General features: G+C 41.8%; 1 protein-coding gene across 45 annotated transcripts in view; it reads right to left on the bottom strand.

The window, feature by feature from the left end:
* LOC132383513 (collagen alpha-2(VIII) chain-like) overlaps window positions 1-22,104 on the bottom strand; it is a 395,145-nt gene that overhangs the window by 274,243 nt on the left and 98,798 nt on the right. For 19 of the 45 annotated variants that reach the window (XM_059954566.1, XM_059954562.1, XM_059954565.1 and 16 more), the window contains one exon: window positions 21,955-22,089. The exons of 11 other annotated variants lie outside the window; for them this stretch is intronic. In XM_059954566.1, the coding sequence (XP_059810549.1) occupies window positions 21,955-22,081 (127 nt within the window). In that variant the 5' untranslated portion in view covers window positions 22,082-22,089. Of the gene's footprint in view, window positions 1-10,437; window positions 11,171-12,144; window positions 12,236-15,912; window positions 22,090-22,104 lie in introns of those variants that run through there. 15 more of the 45 variants (XM_059954586.1, XM_059954585.1, XM_059954597.1 and 12 more) reach the window with 9 other exon arrangements.

A 22,104-nucleotide genomic window follows, 5' to 3' on the forward strand; every position in this document is an offset into this window, starting at 1 on the left:
AGGGCCCTGTACAAATGCAAAAGGACATCCTTGCTCTTGTATTCAATTCCCCTTGTAATAAAGGCCAACATTCCATTTGCCCTCTTCACTGCCTGTTGCGCTTGCTCATTCACCTTCATTGACTAGTGAACTAGGACTCCTAGGTCTCTTTGCATTTCTCCCTTACCTAACTCTACACCGTTCAGACAATGCTCTGCCCTCTTGTTCCTGCTTCCAAAGTGGATAACTTCACATTTATTCACATTGAATGTCATCTGCCAAGTATCTGCCTATCCAAGTCTCCTTGTATTCTCCTAACGTCCTCTTCGCATGTCACACTGCCACCCAGTTTAGTATCGTCAGCAAACTTGCTGATATAGTTTTCAATGCCCTCATCTAAATCATTGACATAAATCGTAAACAGCTGTGGTCCCAATACAGAGCCCTGTGGTACCCCACTAGTCACCTCCAGCCAGTCCGAGAAACACCCATTCACTGCTACCCTTTGCTTTCTATCTGCCAACCAGTTTTCTATCCATGTTGAAACCCTGCCCCCAATGCCATGAGCTCTGATTTTACTCACCAATCTCCTATGTGGCACCTTATCGAATGCCTTCTGAAAATCTAGGTATACAACATCCACTGGCATCCAACATCCAAAAAGTGGTGAATCTGTGGAATAATCTGCCACAGCTACAGTGGAGGCCAAGTTCGTGCATATATTCAAAACAGAAGTTCATAGATTCCTGATTGGTTGAGGCATGGAGGGATAGGGTGAGAGGGCAGGTGTATGGGGTTGAATGGGATCTGGGATCAGTCATAATAAAATGGCAGAGCAGACTTGATGGGCTGAATGGCCTAATTCTGCTCCAATATCTTATGGTCGTATGCAATACATAGAGAAGGAACAGGTAAGTGGGTAATGAGGTTAATAGGGAGATGAATCATTGTAGAAGTGGCCCTGTTGTTGAGTGGTTGAATAAAGCTGGATCATATGAAGGATGTCCCCACTGAGCTGGTCAATGAAGATATGGTATGGTTCTCCAGGCAAGGCAGCAGAAATAGTGAAAACTGAGGATAGACAATACGCCACTGAGAGTTACAGAGAATATCATTATGAATTAAACCATAGGGATAGGTGTTGTCGTATGAAGAAAGTCACCAGAGAGACTTAGCTGGTGGATATGAAGTAATGTCTTTATTCGACAATGAGACACAATATGGAGACCCTTTCAGAGGAAGAGGCGTGCTGGACCCAACACTACACAGCATTTTATGTGCTAAAGATCAAATGATAATTTCATACTTACAATGCTTCCTTTCAACTGCACACAAACTTCGCACCTACTGCTTTGCGCCCACACCACAGACATCTAAATGCATTTTAATGAGCTATGTCTGGTCTTCCTGTTAACTGCAATTCACGGCATTTAGGAACATTATTCAGAGCAGCATTTTAAATTTAATCTACAGTCCATATTCGGATCTGAAGATTGGTGGCTGAAGTTATTTGCTGTATGTGCTAACCCCAAAGCACCCAGACAATAATATTAAGTATTCATTTCTTATTTGAATCGTGGAAAATGGAAAGAGAAATAGTAATTCCTTGCACAGTGTAAGCGTTGATTTACCAACCCTACTTCATCCCCTGAAAGACATACATAAGCTCAGTTTGGCCGGTCCTTTGCCAGAAGGTAATTCAGCAAGAATGTTAAAATATCTAAGATATCCTGTCTTATTCATCTTCATTTATTATACATATTTTTGATGCCAGCAGCTCAAAAACTATCTATAAACCACATATTTCAAAATACCTTATCCTTATAATCTTCAGCTGAATTCCAAACCAAGTTGATGTTGGCTGGAAGTCAGTTCTATAATTTGTAAATGTGCAGTTGGGAGATAAGGGGAATAATACTGTTTCGATGACTATTTGAAAGCTCAACTCAGCTACTCTTTGGCTACTTCTGATCCTTGTAAGTAATGTTGACAATGTATGATCTATAAAGACAGGGTTGCAATTTACACAAGTAAATTTCAGTAAAAGAATAGGTAACTTAGAGGAGAGGAACAGAAACTAGTTATTACGTGTGGATCTTCTTTTCATGGATTTCAAATCCCCAGCAGAATAATGTTCTGTCATCTTTTAGAGAGCTCTAGAAGATGCAAATAGTTTTCTCTGCTCTTCAATTCTACCCTCCAATTCTCACACACCCACCCTCACCCCATCTTCCTGCCAACACAACAGGGGTAGAATTCCTCTTTGCCTTACTTGCCACCCCCTGTGAGTGGCGGGGTGGAGATAGGTCTCTACCAAAGGAGGTATAAGTCACTCCTTCCTTTCGCCAGCCTGCAGGTCACTCTTGGGCAAGGTGTAGCACCCACTTATCCCCCTGATCAGGGTCACAAAAAACCATGGGAGCAGATGGTGGATGGTCATATGAGCCGCCGGTGCATATCACGAGTCCTGGTTATGCGACCACTGATACCAGGCAGACAATCTCTGAAGAGTATTGATATTGGCTGGAGTTGCCGTCTTGCAAAGACATTGCCCAGAAGAAAGCAATGGCAAATCACTTCAGTGGAAAAATTTGCCAAGAACACCCATGTCACAACTGCAATACGGGGGCTGCAAAGAGAAGAGTCATCAAGACCTTCACAGAAGCTGGTGAGCGAGTCTCTAGATGGCTGTGGATCAAGAGGTGTGACCCATGGATCAAAACTGCTGGGACACAAGCCGGGGCCTGATCAACCCTGGCTCGGTCACCTAGGCGAGAGTATCTGATGTTTAAAAACCTAAAATACCCAGAGACCACAGGTTACATCGTTGATGATGTGCCCCAGCAGGCCAGTGCATCCTGGGATGGACTCTATCTCACCATCATGTTTAATCTCTCCCTCTCTCTCCCCCTCTCCCTCTCTCTCCCCCTCTCCCTCTCTCTCCCTCCCTCCCCCCCCCCCATGGGACCTCTGATTTGTTCTCTGCGGTTTCTTTCTAGAAATACCTTGAATCCATTGAACAAACCAAAATATAAAACCAATCTATGATATATTACTATCCGTTGTTCTGCCATGTTCTTTTAAAAATGTCCCTTTGATCTGGGTCTCATTAGCTTGTAAATTACTGTTCATGTTGTAGGCTAGAATACAAAAAAGACTTCCAGGTTGGATCGAGGGCTCTGCTAATCTTTAATTATGAATTAAGCTGATCATCTGCACCCCTATCATTGCTTGTCATTGGCCAAGTGTTACAAATACCATTATCTAATATTTGTTCATGTAGATATGAAATAAGTCAGATCTCTCAATCATTTAAAGCACCTGGCTGCTTAATCTTAAACTGTTACATTTAGGTTGTAGTGGCAATTCTAAGAAACAAATGCCACTGCTGGTGACCGAGCACGGATTGTTATCCTTGAATGATGCACCAATTGATCCAATAATAATGTTCCAAAAGTCTTTTATGAGCAACTAGCAAAGCACACAATCTTGAAGCAATGAAGCTTATGAAACTAAAACTAGCGATATTAACTTCAGCTGACTTAATCAAAGTTAAGTAAAGTTAAGCAATTTCAAATATAATTAAACAAGGTTAAGCATAATTAAGCAATCAGCAAAAGATATGATAGCTGTCGGTCCCCAGCTCTAAAATTAAACTGCTGAGAACAAAGCACAAATAGGCGACTAAACCCTTTGCTATTACCATGCCCCCACCCACGTGACTAACTACCATACTCAACATAATAAGCACATATACAATACAGGCAAAAATATAGATCCATGAGGCCTACATAAGTGAATATTGCTTTGAAGAATGGCTATGCACAATATCAAAAGTTGGTGTCAAATATCCTCCCAGCCCTTCAGTAACAGCCTCCAAGATTTCCTCTTCATCAGGGCCAGAACGCTTTGCCCATCTCTTGTGAGAACTAACTTACTCTAATAAATGAATCCCCTTGGTGCTGTAGGCATTAAATGCAAACTTTTAAATCCAAGAACAGTACAGCGATTATATTATATTTCATAGAAACATAGAAAACCTACAGCACAATACAGGCCCTTCAGCCCATAATGCTGTGCTGAACATGTACTTACTTTAGAAATTACCTAGGATTACCCATAGTCCTCTATTTTTCTAAGATCCATTTACCTATCCAGGAGTCTCTTAAAAGACCCTATTGCATCTGCCTCCACCACCATCGCCGGCAGCCCATTCCACGCACTCACCACCCTGCGTAAAACTCTATTTCCACAGCTAGGTAATGTGATACTTATAAGCAAACTTGCCAGTGCTGGAGTTCCCACATGCCCAATCCCTTTGTCCTGCTAGCGAGTGGGAAAGCAGGACTGGGAAGACTTATCTAGTTGCTGAAGTGCGGTTCACAAATTGTACAGCCCGCACTCACATTGTGCCCATGATGGATAGTAAACTATTGAGGTAGAAATAAAGTGATAATCCACATTCTCTTTCTTTTTTTTACAGCTGCACAGACCAACCATTGCTCTGAGCAGCAAATTTTTACAAGGCCTGAAAACAGCGGCACTTTAAACGTTTCTTTTTGTAATATGCGTACTATGAATACTTAGAATGAAAATTGAAAAATATCACATTCTTTTGATTTTTTTTGATTAATCGAAGAGCATCATGAAATTCAACACAACAAAGAAAATTGTCCACCTTTCATAAACATTTCCTCATCTGTCTTTATTTACTTCAGCTGCGCAGCCACAAGGCTACGTGTGCGCTGGAACATTTCCGTTACTGTGCGGCCATGCATCTGCACAGCTTAGACAGAACAGTGATGATAATCCCACTTTATTCCTGAGAATGAACTTGGAATATATCCTGATATCCACAAGGTTTGTAGTGAGCCTATCACGAGCAAAACCAAAGATGAGCTGAATCAAATATTCTCTTTTTTTTAACAATTTTGGACATTTTATCAATTGCAAGCAAAATCAAGCAGGGAAGGAAATGGTTCCAAGATGAGAAAGCAGTTCCAAATCCAGAGAAGCACACACAAAATGCTGGAGGAACCCAGCAGGCCAGGCAGCATCTGTGGAAAAGAGTAAACAGCCGACGTTTCGGGTCGAAATGCTTCATCAGGACTGAAATGGTTGTTTCAATAGCCCGACAGTTGATGCTGGAAAGTCAGAAAATAAATCCAACCAGAGATGGCAGGTAGACCTTCAGAGCATTGCATGGATTTGCTGTTGGAGACCGTTGTCCAGTGTCTAAGAGAATGGCCTCTGCCATCTAACTGTGAAATTTGTGGCAAAACTCATTCACGATGAGCCCAGAAGTATAAAACTGCAATAGGCCCTTTATTCCAAATCGTCAACACAATAAACTATCTCAGCTGTGCCCTTGTTGAAAATCACGATTTAAAGGGGAAAGTTCCACATTTATTGCACATTCTCCTACTGCTTCTGGTTTTGTTTGCTCATTCCTAATTGGTATACTTGATTTAAGAGAACATGGTGAAAATTCTTTTCTAGCAGAAAACATTTTGGGTAATCAATTGGTAGCACATTATGAAATTCTTGGCCAAGTTGGAATACTTTGTTTATTTATGAGAGAGTTATTTTCCTACAACAGAGGCCTGCATCCAAACTGACAGTCAACATAATGAATTCAGAACCTTGGGACACGTTCCATAACTGGTTGCTCAGTTACCCAAAGACATTGTTTCAACATCGCTTATCAAATCAGGGAATCAGTTTTGTTATTTTCTTCACAGACAGGCTGGCCGACTGACTGAACTTTCTGCTCTTTGTCTTTAAATGCAACTGAGTCAGAAGCTGAATAAAAAGTTGTGATTTATAACTGAAAGTTGTATCAGTCACAGGGAGCCATTTCATACTTAACTTTCAACTTCCCTCTCAACTGTAGATCTGTCTGCATCGCATTAAGAAAGAGTAAACCAAGGTTTAACAGACATCTACAGAAATTCCAGCTGTATGGTACTGTGCAAATGTCCGAGGCACATAGGTATAATTAGGGTGCCTAAGACTTTTGCACAGTACTGTAGTAATTTTATGCATTGCACTGCATTGCTGCCACAAAAAAAACAAATTTCATGACATATGTGATTCTGATATGAGTCTCCATTGTGGACTGAGAGTGGGAAGAGGGCAGGAGGAGGGGAATCATGGTGTGAAAAAGGTGAAGGGAAAGGGGAATCATGGTGTGGAAAAGGGGAAGGGAGAGGGGACTCATGGTTGGGAAAAGGGGAAGGGAGAGGGGAATCATGGTTGGGAAAAGGGGAAGGGAGAGGGGAATCATGGTTGGGAAAAGGGGAAGGGAGAGGGGAATCATGGTTGGGAAAAGGGGAAGGGAGAGGGGACATGGTGTGGAAAAGGGGAAGGGAGAGGGGAATCATGGTGTGGAAAAGGGGAAGGGAGAGGGGAATCATGGTTGGGAAAAGGGGAAGGGAGAGGGGACTCGGTGTGGAAAAGGGGAAGGGAGAGGGGAATCATGGTGTGGAAAAGGGGAAGGGAGAGGGGAATCATGGTGTGGAAAAGGGGAAGGGAGAGGGGAATCATGGTTGGGAAAAGGGGAAGGGAGAGGGGAATCATGGTGTGGAAAAGGGGAAGGGAGAGGGGAATCATGGTGTGGAAAAGGGGAAGGGAGAGGGGAATCATGATTGGGAAAAGGGGAAGGGAGAGGGGAATCATGGTGTGGAAAAGGGGAAGGGAGAGGGGAATCATGGTTGGGAAAAGGGGAAGGGAGAGGGGAATCATGGTTGGGAAAAGAGGAAGGGAGAGGGGAATCATGGTTGGGAAAAGGGGAAGGGAGAGGGGAATCATGGTTGGGAAAAGGGGAAGGGAGAGGGGAATCATGGTTGGGAAAAGGGGAAGGGAGAGGGGAATCATGGTTGGGAAAAGGGGAAGGGAGAGGGGAATCATGGTTGGGAAAAGGGGAAGGGAGAGGGAGGAAGCAGGGAAAACCAGAGAGACGTTCTGTAATGATTAATAAACCAATTGTCTGGTATCAAATGACCTTGCCTGTTGACTCAGAACTGGGTGTGTCTGTATCTATGCCACCCTCCACCCCTGTTCCTTGCATTCCTTCTCTGTCACCTGTCCCATACCCCTCCCACTCTCCCACTGCACTCCACCCTCCCCACTCCCAGCATCTTTTGCCCCCACCAGATTTAAAACCTCACTCTCTGTGGTGAACTACATATACCTGTCTGGACACGCCCCCTGCTCTCTGCTCCTGTGGCTCCTCCCACAGACCCCGGTATAAAGGCGATTGAGGCCTGAGCCCGGCCTCTCAGTCTCCAGGATGTAGTATGGTGGTCACTCACTGCTTGTTCCTTCTTCCAGTCAATAAAAGCCGATATCTCGCCTTTACGTCTCAGAGTGAGTTATTGATGGTGCATCACTCTCCACTCCACATTGATGAATACAGTACTGTAGGCAGCCTAGTTGTATGCATGAACTGTACAAAGATTGTGTCCTGTGAAGACACAAGAAATGACGAAGCTGGAATCTGGAGCAACCCACAATCTGGTGAAGAACTCAGCAGGTCGAGCAGCATGGGTGGGAGGAAAGAAATCATGAACGTTTCAGACCAAAACCCTGCATCAGGTTTCAGCCTGAAATGTTAACAATTTCTTTCCTCCCTCTGATTCTTCTCAGCCCGCCAATTTCCTCCCATGGTTTGGGTGTATAAGACCATAAGACGTAGGAGCAGTGTTATGCCATTCTGCCCATCGAGTCTGCTATCCCTCTCAATCCCATTCTCCTGGCTTCTCCTTTGACACTCTCACTAATCAAGAACCTATCAATCTCTGCTTTAAATAGACCTCCACAGCCTTCTGCAGCAACAAATTCCACAGATTCATCACCCTTTTTCTAGGGCAGGGTTCCCAATCTGGTGTCCACAGAACCCTTGACTAATGGTGGGGGTCCATACCAGAAAAAAGAAAAAAGGTTGGGGGCCCCTGGCCTAAAGAAATTCCTCCTCATCTCTGTTCTAAAGGGACATCTATTCAAAGGCTATGCCCACTGGCCGTAGACCACCCCATTACACCCTCTCCATGTCCACTATAAACAGGTTTTCAATATTCAATAGATTTCACTGAGACTCCCTCAGTCATCTAAACTCCAGTGAACACAGGCCCAGAGCCACCTATGGAATCTCCTGTACTGGGGCAGGGTCCCTTCTTCACATAAAACAACACTATTAGCTCAAATGTTTGATTTACAAACACAGTCAGAACATTTATATGTTAATTAGTGTCAAGACTACATACCTTTCATTGCTATTTCTCTTGCAAATATCATTTTTGTTTATTGAGCTGCAGTGCAGAATAGGCCCTTTCGAGCTGTGTCATCCAGCAACTCCCAATTTAATTGGTAGCCTAATCACAGGACAAATTATAATGCCAGCTACCCTACCAACCAGTACATCTTTGGACAGTGGGAGGACACCTTCACGGTCACAGGGAGAACATACAAACTCCCTACAGGCTGCGGCAGGGATTGTCCCCAGGTCACCTGTACTGTGAAGCGTTGAGCTAACTGCTACGCTACCGTGCCATCCCCATTTCACTTCACAAATGCTATGCTTTTACAAAGCGTGAATGTATTTCAAAATGTGGTTGTGCAGTGTTCTGGGAGATTTGGAAAAAGCAAAAGGGACAGCTAAAATGTACAGACTGCCACTAAATCAAAACACGTATTTTTTTATATTTAGAGTGATACGAACTTTGTATGTCTGCAGTAAAGGAGAGGTGTTTGCCCCTTCATTATATTAACTTCTGCCCTGGGCTTTTGATCAGTGATTTGTTCCAATCTGAGAGAAGATCCTGTAAGGCACCCTCCACAAACTGGTCGCCATGGTAGCATAGTGGGTAGTACGACGTCATTACAGCTTAGGGCTTTGAAGTTCAGAGTTAAATTCCGACATCATCTGTAAAGAGTCTGTACGTTCTCCCCGTGGAATGCGTGGCTTTCCTCTGGATGCTCTGGTTTCCTCCCACAGTCAAAATACGTACTGGTCGGTAGGTTCATTGGTCATTGTAAATTGTTCCATGATTAGGCTGGGGTTAAATCGGGGTTTGCTGGGAGGTGTGGCTCGAAGGGACAGAAGGGCTTATTCTGCATTGTATCTTGATAGATAGATAGATTAGATACATACATATATAAAGGATAAATAAATAAATAGAAGGATAAATTGATAGACAGGCAAGGAAATACCTATATACATACATAACCATATAACCATATAACAATTAGAGCACGGAAACAGGCCATCTCAGCCCTTCTAGTCCGTGCGCAGCATGTTTGAACAAGACACACGACGCTCCATCAGCAGACTGAACTGTGCAGAGTTATAATCAAGGAAATCTAAAGCAGTATGTATAAATTGGTTTTGAAAATGTCCAGAAAATACAATAAAAATTGGGAAAGTCAAATCAAATTAACAGGGATAAACGAAATAGACATGGTAAATTAAGGACATTTTGTCGAGTCTCTCAGGTAATTAACTTCTGATGAAATGAGATTAAATATGCGTAAAATAAGGTAATTAACTTGTGATGAAATAAGATTAAATATGTGTAAAATTAAATTCCCAGTACCAGAGAGGTTAGTGGCGGTAAGTATCACTTCTCATTCCATTAAGAAGAATTACTCACAAGCCCTTCGCAAGTCCTGACCAAGTTTGAATTTTACTGCCAACTCAGTATTTGAGCAACCTACAGGGAACTAGGACAGCATGGGCCACACCTTCCAGATCTTCATGTTTAATTGCTCAGATGCAGGCTCTGGAAATTGCTACACAGATTATCCTACAATGAAAGTAAATATTGTTTTAAAACAATATCTGCCTATATCTTACTCACCATTTTTCCATTCCAATACCAGGAAGAACACTTTCTGAGGTCACTGTCCATGGGGACCACTATAGCTTCTGCTGTGGGAGGCTGAAGGCAGTGCTGCTGAAGGTTAACTGAGGAGAGAAGGGTTTGGAGGGAATGTGGAAGGGCTCGTAGGTGGTGACAGAGACAGTAAAGGCAAGTGTTTAAAGCAGTAGGAGAGGAATTTTGAGATTGAGACATCAAAAGAGCAGGAAGACCAATGAGCAAATGGACACTGGTGGAAGGAAGGAGGTCATCACGAAGGGCAGTAGATTGGCTGAGGCTGGATGTGAGGAAATCTTTCATTTTAATGATACAAACGCTAAGGAAAGAATGAGAACTGGCAATGGATTTAAATACAATTTGTAATGACTGGATGGAGATACGTCTCTACCAAAGGCAGTGTAAGGCACTCTTTCCCTCCACTAGCCTGCAGGTCACCCTTGAGCAAGGTTTGGCACCTGCTTAGCCCCACAATCAGGAAAAATTGCCAAGAACAATCACGGTGTAAAGACCATGATCACCCACATCATATGACGCAGCACATAATGATGATTGTTGTTGCGTGAATGAAATCGCTGGTAGATACAAAGCAGCTTCTTTATTCAACAAAACAAGGTACAGCAGGCATCATACGGAGACGCTTTGGGTGGAAAGGTTTGCTGGCCCAACGTGGGACTCGATATTTATTTGCTAAACACAAAGGACAATTCCATATTTACAAAGTATGGACAATGCTTTCTTTGAAACTTCACGCAAACTTCACACCTTCTGATTCACATCCATCCCATAGGTGCCACCATCGTCTGTGGACTGGGATTCACAGCTTTTAGGAAATGCATTGTTCCAAGTTAAATCCACAATACATTATCAAGGAACAGAAGACTGGTAGCCAAAGCCATTTGCTAAACATAAATGACCTAAGCCCAAAATTCACTCTAACAATGATGATGATGATGAATGGTAAGGATATCACGCAAAGCGTCTCAGGACCAGAAAGTGCTGAAGTCACAAAAAATTTGGCTTAACTGGAAAAGGTGGCTAGAAATGGGGAGCAGACAGATGTCACTGGAATCGCTTTCAATCTTTCTGTTTTCCAGGTGGATATTAACCACTCAAGACAAGTTAGGGTCAGTAGAGGAGTCAAAAGAGCTGGTGTGAAAGTAGAACTGTGTGTCATTGAGGATCATGTTGGTATTGACTCTTTGTCAGTAGATAGGGTCAACCATCAGCAGTCTGTAAATGAGAGGAGACAGGTCGAAGGTTAAACCCTTGAGCACACAATGGAGTATTGAAGTGGAAACCATTACTGGAGACACCTAGGTATGATCATAAGAGCACAAGATATAATAGCTAAATTAGACCATTCAGCCCACCTAGTCTGCTCTACCACTCAATTTTTTTGTCAAACCCATTCCCCCGTCTTCTCCCCCATCCCTTTCAATGAGGTCATCCTCTCCCCATGCACAAATGGGTTCAAACCCATCAAACAACCAAAGTTACAACTACAGTGTCAGACATCTCCAAGGAAGACCCATGCCTTTTTATTCTACGTTAGTCACCATTTCCCTTACTGAGCTCAATAAACGATTGCCCCTCAGCCCTGTTGCTTCACGTGTCTTTCATTTACTGTATTAACAACTATATCATCTTAATCTATAATGAAAATCGACTGTGGTAGCTCCCGGTCTGGAAGTTTTTGCAAGCCATCATCAGCACTGAGGAATGTACTTAATTTGGCAGAGTTTCCATCCTCATTCATATCACAGGCATTCGTTTTCATTGATAATAGATACAAATAGCTTTCTTCTGATGTTTCAGGTCTCGGGATAACTGAAAAGTCATCTGGAACATTTTTTAAAAACCTAAGAGTCCAAATATCTCCAGGCAGGTTCAAGGTGGTCAGACAGCAAAGCCAGAAATTGTTTCCAGGCAACGGTTGTGTAAGGCCGTTCTCTATTTTGATGCCTTGCATTGGGATTGTCATGGATGTATAATCCTCTGCTAATTTGCGCATTGTTTTAATAAAAGCATGAATTCTTCATTGTCTGGAACCAAGTCTGTACACTTCATAATGCTGTGTGTTTTTCTTAGCTTTGTTTATACGAGGCCTACAGCTTTCAAACAAGGAACACCTTCCCTACACCTTGTTTAGCTTAGATCAAAAAAGTTAAACAGGATTAATTTTGATTTGAGGTTGGGCCGTAAAACTGTCCATAATTGCCCACAGCAGCCTACTGACCCAACCTACCCTGTGCAGAACAAAATGAGGTAGTTAATTTAGGTAACACACACAAAATGCTGGTGGAACGCAGCAGGCCAGGCAGCATCTATAGGAAGAATCACCGTCGACATTTCGGGCCGAGACCCTTCTTCAGGACTAACTGAAAGAAAAGATAGTAAGAGATTTGAAAGTAGTGGGGGGAGGGGGAAATGCGAAATGATAGGAGAAGACCGGAGGGGGTGGGGTGAAGCTGAGAGCTGGAAAGGTGATTGGCAAAAGGGATACAGAGCTGGAGAAGGGAAAGGATCATGGGACAAGAGGCCTAGGGAGAAAGAAAGGGGGAGGGGAGCATCAGAGGGAGATGGAGAACAGGCAGAGTGATGGGCAGAGAGAGAAACAAAAAGGGGAGGGGGAAATAAATAAATCAGGGATGGGGTAAGAAGGGGAGGAAGGGCAGTAACGGAAGTTAGAGAAATCAATGTTCATGCCACCAGGTTGGAGGCTACCCAGACGGTATATAAGGTGTTGTCCCTCCAACCTGAGTGTGGCTTCATCTTGACAGTAGAGGCGGCCATAGATAGACATATCAGAATGTTTGCTATTTAAATTCACTACTGCGAATCCTCATGTTTGCTAATTAATTTAGGTGGTGGACATGAGAGGATTGGAGGACTGATAAAGGGTCTTGGCCCAAAACGTCGACTGTTTATTCCTTTCCATAGATGCTGCCTGAGTTTCTCCAGCATTTTGCGTGTGTTGCCTCGGATTTCCAGCATCTGCAGATTTTCTTATGTTTATGAAAGGACTGGATAATGCTGCATTCATACAATATCTTTCAACATTTCCACAAAACCATAGGACATAGGAGAAGAATTAGGCCATTTGGCCCATCGAGTCTTCTCTGCCATTCCATCATGGCTGACTTACTATCCCTCCCAACCCCATCCTCTTGCCTTCACCCCACAAACTTTAATGTCCTGGCTAATTAATAACCTATCAAGCACCGTTTTATATATACCCAATTACTTAGCCTCCACAGTTGTCTTTGGCAATGAATTCCATAGTTTCACCACCATCTGAATGAAGAAATTCCTCCCTTGTTCATCATTTTAAGCAAATGCTTGCTTGTCACCTTCAGTAACAAGTTACCTGGCTGGATTTCTGGATTTCTGGATTTCAGGCTATATATTTCTTGCTAGTCTGTTCACAAAATATTTCTCTTCTTTCCCTTGCTTACTAGTAGGTAGAGTACAATTATGAATGTCAGGGCCAGAAAGTTATGAGCTCAACATCCAATTCAGAAATTTGAGTACAAAGTTTTGTCTCAACTTCACAATTGTTATAATGTCATGACCATGGACTGTGGGAGGAAACCAGAAAACCCAGAGGAAACCCGGACAGTCTTGCGGAGAACGTACAAATTCCTCACAGGCAGCAATGGGAATTGAACCCCAGTTGCCTGTACTGTAAAGCATTGTGTTAATGACTACACTTCTGTGCTTTATGAATTAGATAGATAATTTACAGGGTTCATTGAAGATACTCTGACTCTCTCGACGTACTATTCCCTACCTTAGCCATTAGCCCACCTGCCATGACTGAGCTTAGAACAAAACTCTCTCCTCTTGCAACAAAAAGATGCCCATTCTGTACCCTTCAAAACCCCTTACACAGGTACTTCTCCATGCATTTGGTGCCTGCAGCTGCACAATGACCTCAGCTTCTCGTGAAAAACGTTTTTCACCATCTTCCACCTTTACGGCTGTAGACCTGGTCTCCCTTAACTTTCTCAACACATTGCCATGGACCAGTTCTCATGCATTTTCTCTTGCATTTAAAACTGTTTTGGAAATCTTTATTTTCTACAATTTCTAAAGCTTTGAAAATTAATTTACAACCTAATAGATTGACCATTCTATTTGGAATAGTTCTGCATCATATTCAGGGTATCTCATCTTCTGATCAACACGTAATTGCATTTGTTACACTGCTGGCAGGAAGGGCTATTTTATTAAAATGGAAAGTTATTTCTTCCCCTACATTAATTGAATGGTTTTCTCAAGTGATGTCTTAGTTTGGAAAAAATTAGAAGTAGAACTTTTGATCCTTGATCTGATTTTGAGAGAAGATGGGGTTCTTTTGCCAAATATTATCATTGAATTTGAATTAAGTTATATAGTTTCCTTCCAATTTTATTTTTTTTATAAATATGAAATGGCAGTTGATGACTCTTTTTTTTAATATATTTAGATGATGGTCAAACGTATTGCTCTGGGGGGTTGATTCCTAATGGGGTTTTTTTGTAGTTAGTGGGGGGGTTTCCTAGTTAGTTGGGGTTCTATTTTCTCCTTCTTTTTCCTATACATATATATAAATGTTTTCCATTTTTATATTTTACGATCATTTTTTTCTTCAGCTTTATTAATTGTATACATATTAATCTGTTGAAGTTTTGTATCATTTTACAGCTGTTGAAGATTATGTACCAATAAAAAGATTCTAAAAATGAAAAGTAAACAGTCCCTCTCTCTTCCTTACAGACTTCCATTTTATTTCAGCATATACCAAGGAGGAATCACATTTAACTTTTTCCCTTACACCCCCCGACGGTCAGCTCAAACGTGACAGGGTGAACTCAGCCTGAGAAACAAAACCCTGACCGGACAGGGGAAGGGAGTTACATAAAGAAAACATGAACATTATATTGAACAACCAACAGTCACTTGTTACAGCCTCAAGATTAATGAACCGTACTTGAGATTTGGATGATGTACCATATGATTAAGCTGTGACCCTGTAACTTACATAAATAATTCTTTAATTTTGATTCTTTGCTACTGTTTTAATAGAAAAATAAGACCTCTGAGAAATAATGCTCAAGGACTGTTCTAACTGGAGAGCAAAGGAGAACAATCTTAGATTGCACAATCGTCCATATTTCACTACTTAGATCATAACAGCTATGCTCAGCAGTGTTTTGGCAGTCAATCCATTATTGGAAACTGATCTGTAGAGAATATGAATTTTTTAAAATCATATAAAATATTTGAGTAGTATTTTGGAATACAATTGAGAGAAATACACATAACCATTTGCAGTGTTAAAATCAACCTTAGTCGATTCTAAGCAGCACACACAAAATGCTGGAGGACCTCAGCAGGTTAGGCAGCATCTATGAACATAAGAAACAGGAGCAGGGGTAGGCCACTTGGCCCGTCGAGCCTGCCCTGCCATTCACTAAGATCATGTCTAATCTGGCCATGGACTCATCTCCTCCTGCCTGCCTTTTCCCCATAACCCTTAATTTCCCTATTCTGCAAAAATCTATCCAACCTTGTCTTAAATATATTTACTGGGATAGCCTCCACTGCTTCATTGGGCAGAGAACTGCACAGATTCACCACCCTCTGGGAAGAGCAGTTTCTCCTCATCTCCATCCTAAACCTATTCCCCCCGAATCTTCAGCCTATATTCCCTTGTTCTAGTCTCGCCTATCAGTGGAAATAACTTTCCTGCCTCTATCTTATCTATCCTTTTCATATGGAAATGAATACACAGTCAACATTTTGGGCTGAGGCTCTTCTTCAGGACAGAGAGAGAAGGAGGGAGATGCCTGAATTAAAAGGAGGGGGGGAGGAATAGAGGCTGGCTGGAAGGTTATAGATGAAGCCAGGTGAGTGGGAAAGGTCAAGGGCTGGAGAAGAAGGAATCAGGTAAGAGAGGAGAGTGGACAATAGGAGAAAGGGAAAGAGAAGGGACACCAGGGGAGAAAATGGGCAGGAAAGAAGAAGTAAAAGAAGAATGGGGAATAGAGGAGGGGGGTGGAATTTTACTCACCAGAAGGAGAAATCGGTATTGATACCATCAATTGGGAGACCACCCAGAAGGAATATAAGGTGCTGCTCCTCCATCCTGAGGATGGCCTCCTCTTGGCATAAGAGGAGGCCATGAACTGACATGTTGGAACGGGAACAGGAATGGGAATCAGAATTAAAATGGAATTTTAATTAAATTAAACTGGAATAAAATGGTATTAAAATCAGAATTATTCTACCGAATGGAAAAAAATACTCAAATTGCTAATGTCATTACGTCATTTTTTTTATTAATGACTGCAAACTGAAGTCTATCTTAATTTCTGAGTCTCCTATTCATTAACTCAGGAAAGAGCTGTTTATAAAGTAAGTTGTCAGCAATTCATCCTCATCTCCTTTCCATTAAATGCCTGTGGGTAGGAACACAATTCACAAAGTCAACCTCGTGCTCTGACATTCTCACAAACATTCTCCAAAAACCAAACTTGCCTAAAGGGAATTAGAAAAGGCATTTTATGCTATAGTTTTCAAAGAATATTAAATCAAATAGACCCTTTGTATGAAAAAGGTGTAAAGCGTTAAATGTAGCAGCAGTTTTTGTCACTGGAAAATACGGAGAAATTTTTCATGGTGATGTAAGCTGTGGTTAACATTCACCAAAAAAAAGAACAAAAATTCTGCCTTCAAAGAAAATTACATACTGCACTTTTTTTTTGCAAGGGGAAATCAAATTAACCCAAGTTTAGTTGGGAGCCTTCGTACAGTCTGGACTGAGAAGCCAATAATGTTAACTGAAATTCTGGAACCAGCCCTGAAAGTGATGTGTGTTTCATCTCCACCCAACTTTTACCACATGATGAAGTGCCCCAAAGCAAAGTTCTATTTGCCTGTCCAAGCCCTGGAACACTGGAAAACCTCAATGCGATCGTTAATGAAGCAATGAATCAAACAGCATGGTGCCACCGCCCCTCAAGTGAGACAAATGTTGCCATGTCTGCAATATTATAGATTTAACCCAGATATCCATTCCAAAGTCTCAGCCTATAATTTCCCTGTACGAAATATAAATACCTTTGTTGCTTCTTCCAATAATTTCATCCTCCATTAGCAAAAGAAAGACCACAATTAGTCCTGGTCCTCAATGGTTTCACAAGGCTAATTTGGTTGTAGTTCCTTGAGGTTGTTCTAGCCGGGGGTGGTGGTGGGGACAAGCTCCTACTACCTAGCAAATGCTCCCAGCGGTGTGCATCTCAGATAGCCTCTGACAAGTCCAGCTCCTGGCCTTCATGCGTGGCTTAGCTACTGAGCCCAGCAGAATCATTTCTACTGTCAGGAGAAGGGGCAAAGGTGGGCTGCTGGCACCTTGAAACCACTCACTATTGTCAAATGGGTCCCGTCAGCCATGGTTGGCAACTCACCTAGGAGAAGGAAAACTCGGATCTCAAACCTCCAGACCCTTGCCGCTATACCCACTCAAGGGGAAGGTTTCGGGAGTAAACCCTGAGGGAAAAATCAGAGCTGGAGTGTCTAAGGCTCAGTGCTGACTGACAACTCCTGTGGACACTGCTGGTGCCAAGCTGTATCAGTCTCTGCCATTCCTTTGGATTCATCAGGTGTGTGGAGAGGGGAGTTTGCTCTCCATATTGTACTGCCCTGGTTTGTGTATTTAGATAGCTAGAACACAACATCCATGGTCGACCCTGACCAACGGAGGCCTTCAAATCTTATTGTAACCTCTAAATGTGAAAGGTTTAAGTGACTTTACAAGATTTATTTTGCCTCCAGTGGCCATCTTACTTTGCACTGTGAGGAATAGCCTTGCACACACACAGTGCCTTTCTTGTCAATAATCTTGTCCTAACTGGAATTAAATCAGTGGAGCGAAAGGAGCAGGAAGCTATGAGTTAGAGTCAGTGGTCACTTTGTTAGGTACAGCTGTACACTTCCTTGTTAATGAAAATATTTAATCAATCATGTGACAGTAATTCAAAGCACAAATGCATGCAGACATGGTCAAGAGGTTCTGTTGTTGTCCAGAATGGGGAAGAAATGTGACCTCGGTGACTTTGATTATAGAACGATTGCTGGTGTCAGTCATTTGATTATCTCAGAAACTGCTGACCTCCTCAGGTTTTCACACGCAACACTCCAGAGCTTACCGAGAATGGTGAGAAAAACGTTAAAAGTCCATTGAGCAGCATTTCTGTGGGCGAAAATGCCTTGTTAATGAGAGAGCTCAGGAGGAAACGGCCACACTGGTTCAAGATGACAGGAAGGTAACAGTAACTTAAATAACAACGTGTTACAACAGAAGAGCATCTCTGAATGTACCGTATGTCAAACCTTGAAGTACATTTGCTACAGCAGCAGAAGACTGTGAGCATTTTTTACTTCTCTCACAAGAGGAGAGACATTTGAGTTTTTAAAAAAATGCAGCAAGTGTGTTTTTGGAAGGGGAGAGAGATGGTTGAGTTAAAAAAAAAAGGTAGAAAACAAACAAAGCAGTGAGTACCAGTGATAATAATAATAAATAAAAATGAAGCAGAGATAGCTGGCTACATCAGAAAGACAGATGTACTCAATTGCACATCAGGATAACTGGATGATGTATACTGAATGAATTGAACAGTATTTTGAAGCAAATGAAATAGCCAATGAAAAACAAGTGCCAGTGGTGCTCAGAGTAATAGATGGGAATGCATACAGTCCTGATGAAGGGTCTGAATCATCAACAGTTTATTCATTTCCATAGATGCTGCCTGACCTCCTGAGTTCCTCCAGCATTTTGTGTGTGCTGCTCTAGGTTTCCTGCATCTGCAGACTTTCTCATATTTTAAAGTCCAAAGTAAATTTATTGACAAGGTGCGTACATGTCATCACATACAACCCTGAAATTCATTTTCTTGCGAGCATACTCAGTAAATCCAAGAAACATAATAGAATCAATGAAAGACCAACAGGATGGACAAAAAACAACGTGCAAAAGACAACAATCTGTGCAAATACAAAAGAAAAAAATAGAAATAATAATAATAATAAACAAATAAGCAATAAATATTGAGAACATGGGAAATGAAGAGTCCTTGAAAGTGAGCCCATAGTTTGTGGGAATAATTAGTGGACTTTGGAAGTTTTATTGGAATAGATCAGTGTGCCAATTGCCAGTTAATAAATACATTATTCATAGCCTAGATCACATAAAAGCTACTTACAAGCTTTCACTTTAAGTTGCAGCAGTTACAAGAGTGATTTATTTGGGTATGTGTGTGCTGCCTGTGGCATAATCTGTTCCATGAGTTTCCAGATAGATCAACATACTGTCAGTCTGACTTTCAGTATTTGTCAGAACATTCTAGGGCTGTGAGCAATGGGTAAGTCCTTTTGAAACGGATATTTCATTTGTCATACACAAATGGTATTTCCTTTGCTTGACCCAATACTCCTCCAGCACCTGTATTTCTACAAAGCAATTGCCATATACAATGTTTAAATCCATATGTTACCAGAGGAGATTCATTTGAAACAGATGCCAAAAATGGTATTAACTGTTCTATAATTAATCCATGCCACAGAGAAAAAATGTCTTTTTCAATGAATTATTTTATGCATTATTAAGATAATTAACAATCAGAATTAATGGATGTAAATATTGGTCAATTGATGAGTTTACCCCTGCCTATTCTACCCCATCACTGCATGGCTGTGGTTCCTGAGGTTACTATAGCTGGGGTTGGTAGTGGGGACAAGCACCTCAGCTAGTCTCTGACAACCAAGTCCAGCTCCTGGCCTTCACATATGGTTTAGTTCCTAAGTCTGATGGAACTACTGTTTCTACTGACAGGAGAAAGGGTAAATGTGGGTGTTACATACCCTGTGGGTATCTTGTGACTGTCTCATGACCATGATGTAATTGAGTATCTGGTTGGCGTGACGTAATGGTCTTGTGACGGTGGGGTGATGTATTTTCCTGCCAGTGTGAGGTCACATGATGTAATTTTCCCTCCAGTGTGAGGTCAAGTGATGGCCCGTTCCAACAGGTATAAAATGGGGAAAACCTGCTGTGATGCAGGAGTTCTGGTTGGGACGTTGTTTAAGTCATCTGTTACTCCGTTATGCTGCATATTTGGTTTCATGACGCAGTTTTGTTTTAAAGTGGAGTTTTAATTCTTACTGTAAGGTACATTGTCGTTGTGCTGGCAGTTTTGAAAATCACTGCCAGTTGCATTTGATGTATCTTCGATTTAATTATAAAGTCTAAGTATTGAAGAGTGAAGATTTACCGAAGTATGGAAACCCGAAGGATCGAGTAAAGTTGGTGTCGTTGGTGGTAATACAGGGTTGACCTTATTGGATCTTCATTCAAGGAATTAGTAACCTGCATCCGAGATAGCCCCTGCATTGTAAGAGCAGAAAGGGTTGGATGCAGTGTTATTCACCAATGACACCAAGGAAAAGGTCAGTTCCTTTAAGCCATTTTTATCTCCTTCATCGTGAATCCTTCGGACAAGGCATATTTCGGCTGGGATCAGCAGTAATGTCACGTCATCAAGGAATTCGTTACTTCAGGAAAGTCTCTCCTAATTGACTGTATAAATCATTTGGACTCTCATATTTATCGCTTTAAGAACTGTTCGAGTTGCCATGTAGCAGATAACTTCTGGTTAAGTTAGTCGTTTTTTTACTTTTCATTTTTATTGAGCAGAGTTTAAATAAATGTTTATTTGTTTTTTTAGAAAAAACTGTCTGTATTCTATATTCGTTGTTGACGTATTATAACAGTGGGTTACCGATGCCTTAAAATCAATGGTTTTGGGCAGATGGAACTTGTCAGCTGTGGTTGGCAGCTCATCTAGGAGAAGGAAAACTCTGATCTCAAACCTCCGCTACCTTGCAGCTGTACCCACTGATGGGGAAGAATTCAGGAATAAACCTCAAGGGAAAAGCCCAGAGTTGGAATCACTAAGGCAGTCCTACATTGAGTTCAACACTGACCAGCAACACTGCTGGTACCAAACTGTTCGGTCTTGGCCGTTCCTTTGGGTTCATCAGATCTGTGGAGAGGGGAAGCTTGCTACTTGGGCAACAGCTTGTTCTCCATATCTGTGTGGCCGGTCGACACCAGATGCCCTTTCATTGGCTCTTCATTCAACTCTGGAGCATCTGGACAGCGAAGATGCGTTCATCAGGCTGCTCTTCATTGACCACAGCGCAGCATTCAAAACTATCACCCCCCCTCAAAACTAATCACTGAGCCCCAAGGCATTGATATCCCATGTGCAAATGGATCTTCGATTTCTCACTTGCAGACCCCTGTCAGCACAGATTGATAACAACACCTCAACTCTCAACTGATTACATAACCTGTAGACTCACCCTCAAGGACTCAACAACCCAGGTTTTCAGTATTGTTTAGTTACTTGTGGTTGTTTGGCGGTCTTTGTTTTTGTCTAGTTTTTCATTGATTCCGTTATATTTCCCTGTTCTAACTGACTTAATCTCTGTTCTAATCACTTTAATCCATGTGGTTTGTGGATTGGACTCTATAGTACATGTTACAATGCGTTTCTGGTTTCTGCAGTTCCTCTTTTTTTTGCTGGTATTTTGGGCGATTTTGGCCTGAAAGTAATGAACACTGAGCTGAACTGAATATGCCAGAACTTCTTCAATTTTGCTTTTTATACTCTGTGCTTTTTTGCTCTTTTTCATTGTTGCCATTTGCGTGATTTGTTTTTTTTTGGTGGATGGTGGGGTTGATGTTTCTCTTTGAACGAGTTCCATGGTTTTCTTTGTTCCGTGACTGTCTTTGGGGAAGACAAGTCTCAGAGTTGTATACTGCACACATACTTTGATAATAAATGTACTTTGAATCTTTTGAAAGCCTGTGAGAAAATGAATCTCACATTAGTATATGATGATATATAACTATTTTGGTAATAAATTTACTTTGAACTTTGGTAAGTTATTACTTCAGTTCCTCTGTAAGCAGCTTCCAGAGTGAAAGATATTGATCCAATTTAAAGCAGGAAGCAAGAACTGTTCTTATAATATCTAGGGCTGATTTGACCTTGGTGGTGTTCTGCTGGACTTCCTCCTGCTCCTCTTGTTCCAGCTGTTCTCCGGTTTGCACTCTGTGGTCCATGGGCTGTGGGTCTGCAAGATGGTCTCCCTCCAGCACAGGCTCCTGTCTTCATTTGCTAGGCTGTAAAGAAGATGA

This window comes from Hypanus sabinus, chromosome 30 (assembly GCF_030144855.1).
Source record: "Hypanus sabinus isolate sHypSab1 chromosome 30, sHypSab1.hap1, whole genome shotgun sequence".
Classification (NCBI taxonomy): Eukaryota; Metazoa; Chordata; class Chondrichthyes; order Myliobatiformes; family Dasyatidae; genus Hypanus; species Hypanus sabinus.